The sequence below is a fragment of the Aulostomus chinensis genome, chromosome 11 (assembly GCF_037954235.1).
Source record: "Aulostomus chinensis isolate RoL2024-O1b breed Wild chromosome 11, RoL_Achi_v1.0, whole genome shotgun sequence".
Classification (NCBI taxonomy): domain Eukaryota; kingdom Metazoa; phylum Chordata; class Actinopteri; order Syngnathiformes; family Aulostomidae; genus Aulostomus; species Aulostomus chinensis.
The window spans coordinates 21,959,664-21,969,495 of NC_141330.1; the positions used below are offsets into that span (position 1 = coordinate 21,959,664).

General features: G+C 41.8%; 1 protein-coding gene across 3 annotated transcripts; it reads left to right on the plus strand.

The window, feature by feature from the left end:
* The first annotated feature begins 5,584 nt into the window (after positions 1–5,584).
* Positions 5,585–9,255, plus strand: LOC147253779 (C-C chemokine receptor type 4-like). Of its 3 annotated transcripts, XM_086219073.1 has the most exons (3): positions 5,585–5,803; positions 7,793–7,957; positions 8,029–9,255. In XM_086219073.1, exons 1-3 carry the CDS (start codon positions 5,785–5,787, stop codon positions 8,925–8,927), a joined length of 1,083 nt encoding a protein of 360 aa, XP_086075199.1. In that variant the 5' UTR covers positions 5,585–5,784; the 3' UTR covers positions 8,928–9,255. The 3 variants fall into 3 exon arrangements, with proteins under 3 accessions (XP_086075199.1, XP_086075200.1, XP_086075198.1); XM_086219074.1 differs by lacking the exon at positions 7,793–7,957; XM_086219072.1 differs by lacking the exon at positions 5,585–5,803 and having other exon boundaries at positions 6,503–7,957.
* Positions 9,256–9,832: the final 577 nt, after the last annotated feature.

The window sequence follows — 9,832 nt, forward strand, 5'->3', positions numbered from 1 at the left end:
CAGACCAGGTGAATACGATCGACATCTTGCGAGTTCACTTCCCGACAGACTGAACACAAGCATTCTGATTGGCTGGCTGTGAACAGAACTACAAATACGGCAGCTAGTAAGGGACAAACAGAACAATCATTTAGCCAGATGATCTACATCCTTTCCCTCTAGCTTGCACTTCCCATACAAAACACCGCATTGAGTGAATATCAATTCAAAACATTTCTACTAAGCATATTGTTTCTAAACAGTCATAAAACAACCATGTAATAATTTCCCTGGTAAGACTTAAACCTAACACTGAATCAAGGTAGGTGAATATGTTACTCTGATGTGTAAGTGCATAAACTTAGAACATTGTGCAAATATCAAGTGAACATCACTTTTTCTGAACTTAAACCTCGTTATAAACTACTCTGTTAGTTTATTACAGTCCACATTCTCTCTCATTCTTTTTTCATATATATTTTGGATTTGGCCGGCAGATGCGACCTGAGCATGTGATATTGTGTGTTGCTCTTCTCAAGGGGAGGGTGAGCTGCGGGCACTGGCTGGAGGGGGGACTGGTGTGGTGACTGTGTGGCATTAGGCCGGGGTGTTTGTGGAGAGGGGGAAGCACTGTTCATTGTGGAGGGGCCAGTGTCGTGGGAATCCAGGTCCTGTGCGTGGAGCTGTGGCGGTGGTGGCTCTGAAACAGGAAGGATGTGGCGGCGATTCCTTAGGAATGTCCTCCCATTTGACAGGACGATGTAGGAACGTGGCTCTTTGCTTGTCTCTTTCACAGATCCAAGCTGGTCGTAGCCTTTGGGGGTCTGCAGGCGTACCACTTGTCCCTTTGTCAGAGGTTGTAGTGAGCGACTGGACTTATCGTAGTGGCGCTTTAACGTGAGTCTTTTGTTGAGGAGCTGGGCACTGATTTGTTGAGCAACCCATGGGGCAGGTTCCAGTAGTTTGGTGCTCACTGGGATGGCTGCGCGCGTTTGTCGTGACATCAGGCGTTCAGCAGGGGAGCCCAATGTTGGATCACGGGGAATGTTTCTGAGGTTCAGGAGATTTAGGAAGACATCTGTCCCATCCCTGTGTGATTTCTCCATCAACTGCTTGGCGCTGCGGACCGCTCTCTCTGCGAGCCCATTTGACTGGGGGAACTCAGGGCTGCTGGTGGTGTGGACAAAGTCCCATTGTTTAGCAAAATTTTTGAAATGCTGGCTGGTGTACTGCCTGGCATTATCAGAGATGAGGGTGTGTGGGGTGCCATGAACCGAGAAGTGTCTCTTTAATTTGGAGATCACAGCTGATGAAGTTATGCCATGGAGAAGGTCAATTTCAAACCATCCAGAGTATGAATCCACTAGCACTTGGTAGTGTTTGCCACGCCACTCAAAAATGTCTGTGGCTACTGTGGACCATGGAAGGTCTGGGACTGGGTGGAGATGAAGAGGTTCTTTTTGCTGATGAGACTTGGTGCTGTTGCATGCTGCACATGAGAGCAACACCTCTGTGATGTCATGTGACATTGTTGACCAGAAAATTATGTTTCTAGCTCTGCGCTTGGTTGCTTCAATATCTGGGCGGCCTTTGTGAACAATGTTAATGTACTCTCGCTGCAAAGAGTGGGGGATGACTGTCTTATGGCCTTTCATAACAATCCCTTCCTCTACTGTTAGCTCATCCCTGTAAGGAAAGAAGGGCTTGACAGCAGGCTGAAGCTGGTTTTCTCTCGTGGGCCAACCTTTTTGAATAACTGCACTGAGGGTTTGTAGCACCTCATCCTCTGCTGTGTGCTTTCTCAGCTCTTCCAGGCGGGCAGTGGAGATGTAACTCACCGACATAACTTCAAAAGCGTCGTTTTCAGCAGGGCATTGCGAGGCTCGTGTGTTTGGCGCTCTTGACAGAGTATCTGCCAGGTACATGTGTTTGCCTCTCTTGTACACCAGACTGATGTCGTAGCTTTGCAGTCGAAGCAACATTCTCTAGAGACGGGCAGGGGCAGTGTGAATGGGTTTTTTCAGGATGGTTACCAGAGGTTGGTGGTCGGTTTCCACGATTGTGGGCTTTCCATATACGTAGTCTTTAAACTTTGTGCAAGCAAACACGACAGCCAGAAGCTCCTTCTCTATTTGAGCGTATCGCGTCTCTGTGTCTGTGAGGGTGCGTGATGCGAATGCTACTGGTCTACCGTTTTGCATACAAGCAGCTCCGAGTCCATAGCATGATGCATCACAAGTCAGCGTGACTGGCTCCTTGACATCGTAGTATGCCAGTACAGGTGGGTTTGACAAGCATGATTTCAGGCGGTCGAATGCATCCTGATGTTGTTGAAACCAGCACCATGCAGTCTCTTTACGAGTCAGGTTCCTCAGTGGTGCTGCGATGTCACTAAAGTTTGGAATGTACTTGCCAAGGTAGTTTACCATACCAAGAAAGTGTTGTAGTGAAGCGACATCTGTGGGGACCGGCATTTCAGTGATTGCTGCGGTTTTGGTAGGGTCAGCTTTCAGGCCTTGGCTTGTGAAGATGTGGCCGACATAGCCTACTTGGTCCAGGCGAAATTTGCACTTGGCTGGATTTAATTTGAGGTTGACTTCTCTCACCCGCTCAAGCACTCTCTTTAAGTTGGCATCATGTTCGGCTGCTCCACGGCCTCCAACAATGATATCATCAACAATGACTGAGCATGGGTAGCCAGCAAACAGCTGTCCCATCAAGCGTTGAAACACCTCACTTGCAGAGTTGATGCCGAAAGGCATTCGTAGGAATCTGTAACGCTCAAACGGGGTGCTGAATGTCGTCAACATGGAGGATTTTTCATCAAGACGTATCTGCCAGAATGAGTTTTTCGCATCCAGCACAGAGAACAGTGTTGCCCCTGACATCTTTGCTGCCACCTCTTCAACACTGCGCATCGGATGGTGGGGCCTCTTCAATGCTGTGTTGAGGTCTTTCGGGTTTATACAGAGTCTTATTTCTGACTTGTCTTTCTTGTGTGCAGCCACCATGGAAGATACCCAGTCTGTAGGCTCTGTGACTGGTGTTATGACACCTATTCTTTGCATGCGTTCATGTTCGGTTTTGACTTTACCTTGCATTGCAACTGGGACGCGGTGCGCTGGCCGCACCACAGGCTCTATGCTGGGATCCACCTTCATAGAGTACGTAACAGGGAGTTCGCCAAGTTCATCATCAAACAGGTCGCTGTACTGTGTGAGGATTTGTGTGCTGAAGTTTGTGTTATTCTCCATGGTGACCTGATGGACGTCGGGACTCATTTTGATGATTCCCATGTTCACACAAGCCCGAAATCCTAGCAGTGGTTGCACCTCTCTGTCCACTATGAAAAAGGATAATTGGTGGCATTGCTCCTTTAAAAAACATGACAGTGTAACAGTGCCCTCGGTTTCAATCCTGGTGCCACCATAAGCAACAAGGTTTGTGGCTTTCTTTGGCTTTATGAGTTGCTCACCATTAGTCACTTGTTTAAAAGTCTCTTGTGACATCACATTGCATTTGGCTCCTGTGTCGACTTTCATTTCAGTGGGTTTGCCATTTATGTGGATTTTTACAAAGGCTTCATCCTGCTCATTGGTTTGGGACTCGACACTGTCAACACAACTGTCAGCCTCGACACCATCCACATAAAATGTGTCATCTCCAGATGTTATGGCCTGATCCACTGTCACTTCATGCACAGACTGTCTGTGACTTTTCCACTGTGAGTTGCTTTGGCTTTGTGATTTAGACCTGCAGCACTTTTTGTAGTGGTTTAGCTTTTTGCAATTATGGCATTGTTGTCCGTATGCTGGACACTTCTCCCGCTTAGCTGCGTGGCTGTTTCCACAGTTCTTGCATTTTGTGATGGCTTGGGAGAATGATTGTGATTTTGACTGGTGTTTCTGCTTGGAACTGGCTTTACTGCATTAACATTGGTAGCTTGTGTGGCTAGCGTTTTGCTATTTTCCTCCGTCATCTCATGAATGCGACAAATTGAGATGGCTTTGACGAGTGTTAGCTCACTATCTCTCAACAGAGATTTTCTTAAAGAGTCACTGATAATGCCACACACCATGCGGTCACAGATAAGCTCCTCAGTCAAGTCTCCAAAGTGGCAACTTTTAGCTCTGATTCTCAAATCAGTGATGAATGACTCGATGCTCTCACCTTGTTTCTGGTTTCTTGAATGAAACTTGTGTCTTTCCATTGTTTTATTGTTTTGTGGATTGCAAACTTCACTAAACTTCCTTTTCAGGCAGTCCGGATCCTCCCTCGACTCCGCTGGGGTGACAACAGTTCCGTCATCCCCGGGTCCGCGCACCTCAGCTGCGTAGACAAATGAACGCTCTCGTTCAATAGCTTCTGGCCCGGCAGGGTTGAGGAGAATGTAGGCCCTTGTCTTAGCAGGCTTGTCGGAGTGCGCCGCGGCGATAAAAATATCGTATTCCCGCTCATAAATTCACCAATTCCCTGCGACATTCTCGTAAAAAACAAAGGGGTCGGGTCTGCGAAATCCATCCGCAATTACGTTCGGCTAGCGTATCTCCTGCTAGCGCCAGCACAGAAAAATAGTTGACCAGCGGAACAAAGTACTCATGGGCGAGGAGTTCGTAGTGTATTCTGACACCATGTAGAAGCTTGCTCTGATGTGTGTGAGTCAAGGATCACACCAGCTTTGGGCGGAACTGCAGTATTTATTAAGTTTTGACAATGCAGAGCAGACCAGGTGAATAAGATCAACATCTTGCGAGTTCACTTCCCGACAGACTGAACACAAGCATTCTGATTGGCTGGCTGTGAACAGAACTACAAATACAGCAGCTAGTAAGGGACAAACAGAACAATCATTTAGCCAGATGATCTACATTGGGGTAGCGTGTGTGAGGGTTGCCTTGATTTCATGTTTTTAATGGTGTTCTTTTCTTTTCTTTGACAGGTGTTGAGGGCCCAGAGTGGCAGCGGTCCCCCTGGTGGTGGTTCCTTATTCAGGTTTTTTTGGTTTGCTGTGTCACGGGTGCAGTGTAGTTTTTTTGGATCCCTCCCCTTTTCATTACCGCTGTTGTGGTAAGCCCCAGCCCTGTCCCCTTTTCCTTTCGATAATTCCTCTTGCACTCCTTATTATATCCATTGGTATTCATTTAGTCTGTTGCTCATTTTAAACTATTTTTCTAATAAAAGTATTTTTATAATTGGAAATCACGGTCCCGTCCTGTGGTATTTCAAACTGTGTGCCTTTGTTCAAATGAAAGCCTTGTCATTTTGAAGTTTTTGTTTATATCCTGGGGTGAAAGCCCCTGGGTGGCGTTGTCAGCAACTGTTCCCCACCGCTCGCCTTGCCACATAAAGAAGAAAAGAATGGACCCATTATCATAACAGCTGACTTTTTTCCACTTCCTGATAGTTTGTACATCTACAGCACTTCTACTGCTCTATTTGCATTTGGTGCATATGAATTTAGGGGAAAAACAACTTCAAGACCCATACCACAAAATTTAAACATTTTCTTTGTATGTGAATCTATTCCAAAAACAGTTATTTGCATAGAAGATGGTTTGCTTTGATATGTTGGTACTTCCGTTATTTTTTGTTGAACTCCTCTACATATCAAGCAAGCATTTTCAGCTGTGGGCCCTTGATAAGAATCTTAAAGTCACACTTGGGGTGTACAGGAAACACGTGCACTTCTCCTGCTGATCTAAACTTAAGACAGAACTGCTCACCCAAGAAACTTTCAAGACAGATATCTCATCTTTAGAGCGCTGGACAGAAAGCAAAGGAGACATCTGACAGAAAAAGACAGCGATGACTATCACTATGGCAGGTGAATACATCTTTAACCCATTTAGATATGTTCATTAGCTAGTTGAAAAAATATTTGTAAGAGATGCTCATGAAGGCGCTCTTAATTCATACCAGTTTAATATTCAAATCCAGACATACCTTACCATTCCTTTGTAGGTGTATCTTTGTCAAATAACATATTTTTTAAACATCCAAAATATTGCATGGTCATTACAATTTTGAAAAATATCCATATTTTGCATAAATCATAAGTAAACAATAATTCAATTGGTAATGACAGAGAAATTCATATCTAGAAGACTTTAGTTACCAACTCAAAGACTCACTATAGCTTTATATATAATATGGACAATCTCTTGATTGTATAATTGGCATACATTTATGGACAATTAATATGACTTATCTTGACAACAGCGTTGTCAACTAGTTGTTCTTTTCAAAAGGCCATCTCTTTAATTTTTATTTATATACTGTATATATATATATATATATATATATATATATATATATATATATATATATATATATATATATATATATATATATATATATATGTATGTTCATGAGCACACAATAATTAAATTCAACCAAGTTGTATATTAGCGGTGGAAACCAGCAGGGGACACCAATGGGCTTTAATGATAACAGACTTACTTTCTTTCACTTGTTTGGTCTCTTAGATATTTTCATTCACTATTTAAACTGATGAAATCTTAAATATCAGTTAATTAGTGAGAGTTATTTTCTAAAGTTCAACGTCTGAGGTCCACTATTTAAAGTTTCAAGACAGAACACTTAACCAGTCACCATATGGAGGTGGGGAGGAAACATTTAAGTCTTCCTATTTGATCTCAATTTCAAAATAAAAACTGACAACCAATCAGGATCCACTCTGCTGTTATACAATAACTGCTTCATTTGCATGCTGTGGGGTAATTAGTCCCAAGGAATTAACTAGTGGCTGTTTTTTACAGTTTACATTTTATTAGAGTAAATTTTGAAGCTGTGCAGATTTCGACATATTCAAATTTATGCATAATGCTGATATGATGATACATGTGCACAAATAACTAGTCCCACAAATAAAACAGATAAATGAAAACAAACAAACAAATTCCATGTTATTTAAATTGCACCAAATCACAGTGTTGTCACATGTTACAAATATCGACCTAGAATCACACTCTTTAAATCAGTCAGTGTTTAAAGATACCCATTATTACACATGATATATCAATTGTGCAACATTGGTAATGCAAAATTACCTTTTAACAGGGTGAAATGTTAAACAGACTGAGGCTCTTTACTGACATCCCAGGCTCTATATGCACAGCCATCTGGTTTGACCAGTTGGGATGAAAGAGCGCAAGAAAGAGAGGGACAAAAACAGGGAGACACTGTTCTGAGAGGGACAGAGACAGAAATGGACAGAAATTGACAGATTAGCATGGTCAGAGAAAGAGAGAAGCAGATAGACAAGGACAGGAAGGAGGACAAAGTGATATAGGTCTGCTGCCTCTTTGTATAAGTATGAGTAGTAGCAGTATCAAATGAACAAATTAATGACTAAATGATTAAATAGATAAGTACGTCATGGAAAAATGCAAACTTAACTAGTTAATGTCTCTTAAGTGATGTTCAAAATATTCATCGGTTAACTATTATACTACTATTACTATAATGAGCTAAAGTGTCAACTGTTTCTGTTTTTATTATACTTTTTAAATTTTTGTAAAGGCTTTCCATATCTTTTAACTTACTTTTTCTACACTTATTATTTCTTCCTACAACACTCTGACAGAAATAATAAACATTATATAGTGTTCTCATCTTGAGGGAACTATGCAGGAAGATGTGGTTATGTATGTCTAAACTTAGGCGTGATCTGCCCATGAGGTTTCTGTATTCAGTGCAATGGAAATGAAAAAGAACGGTGGAAATGAAAAGGAAATGAAGGAAAAGGAAATCAAAAGAATTGAAAACATGAAATCAAAATCTCTGTGTGCAGATTACGAAGCAAAGAACACGATGACCACCGTGGATTATTTGGATTTTTCATTTTACTACAGTGAAAATGGAAGTGTTCATCCTTGTTACAGTGGTGAAATTATTGAATTTGGGAGGGTGTTCATCACTGTTTTCTACTCTTTGGTTTTCATTTTTGGCTTCATCGGTAAGTGTCTGATTATTCACCCACAAATCTCAGTGACAAATCATGGATACATTTTTTTCACATCCTCAAAGGGAATGGCTTGGTGGTGTGTGTCCTGGTGAAACATCGCAACCAAACCAACTTGACTGATATTTGCCTGTTCAATCTGGCTCTCTCTGACTTGCTCTTCATCCTCATGTTGCCATTCTTCACCCACTACACAGTGGCCAGAGAATGGACCCTGGGAGTCTTTCTGTGCCATCTCAGTGGAGGCGCCAGCAGCACTGGCTTCTTCAGCAGCATCTTCTTCATGGTTGTTATGACAATTGACCGTTATGTGGTCATCATGCACAATCACAAGGTGGCACAATATTACACAGCAAGAACAGGTGTTGTTTTCACTGTGCTAGTCTGGATGCTGAGCTTGTGTGTCTCCCTCCCGACTTTTGTCTTCTCTACGGTGACAAATGAGCCTCAGGGGCTGGGTTGTGTTTACACCCCTTGGAGTGATGCCTGGAAGGTATACAACCTCTTTGCAATTAATATTTTGGGTCTTGCAATTCCCCTAATGGTAATGGTATTTTGCTACTCCCGGGTCATCCCCATCTTGGTGAGGCTGAGGAGTGCAAAGAAGCACCGTACTGTCAAGCTCATCATCTCCATAGTGGTTGTTTTTTTGTTATTATGGGCCCCGTATAACATTTCCCTTCTGTTGGAGTTTCTCTACTCTCAAGGTAAACTAGAGGGTGATTGCAACTTCCTCAAACATCTGAAGTTGACATTAGCTGTGACTGAGACTCTTGCACACACCCACTGCTGCCTGAACCCAATCATATATGCCTTTGTGGGAGAAAAGTTTAAGAAGCGCGCCTTATGTTTGCTGAAGAAATGTGTACCTGGAATTAACCTGGTCTCTCGGGAGATATTGGATAGCTCAGGCAGGAAAACTTCTTTTAATTCCAGGTCCTCTGAAGCCACTTTTGTAATGTAGGTTTCAAATGTTGTTTCTCTGGGAGGCGAACTGTTTCACATTTAAAGATGTGCTTCATTTTTGACTTTCCTATTCCACAGATGACATGTGTATTAACTGCTTCTGTTTGTCTAAATATGCATACAAATTGGTGAATAGACATGTTTCATGGAAAATATACCTTTATAAACAAAAGAGGCAAAATGAATTTGAATAACCTATAATTCTCCATGTTGTAGGCTAAACAAGGTTATAGCACTGCTATTGGAAGTTTCTCTATGTATTGCTCATAGATGTTAATACAGAAAACTGTCATATATTCTTGTTTTGAAATGCAAACATTTTCTGTTGCTGATGTTCGTCATAATTCACATTTGCTCTGCATTTTTTCTTAATATTATGATTTGTTTTTTTCTAGTAACCTATAATTTCTAATAAAAGAATTATTAAAATTTTACCTTGTTAAATTTATATTTTTTCATCTCTTAGGACACCAATTCAGTGGATACAAAAACAGTTTGGGTTCTTTCAAGTTTTACATTTTGTAATACTGTAACTGAGAGTTACAAGAACTGAAACACACTGACGTTGATTATACTGCCACCTATTAGAGAATATTATGTAATTTAGTCTGCCATTTAGAGTCATGTTTGACATGAAACCAATAATGTTTACAGTAACATAACAACATTAATGCTGCGGACTAATCATCCCTCCGACACTGCTAAATTGTGTCAAACCAGCACAGCAAATGCACCTTGCAAGTTGTTGTTGCAGCTTTTGCAAAAGGTGTAAATTACAAGCATGGCAGCACAGATGAGTCGAGTTCCCAACAGCTGCTGCAAGATATTTAACAAAGGAATTGTTTCCATTTTACATAATAGAGAATAAGCAACCCCTATTCATTTGGACCAGAACAAAGAGAC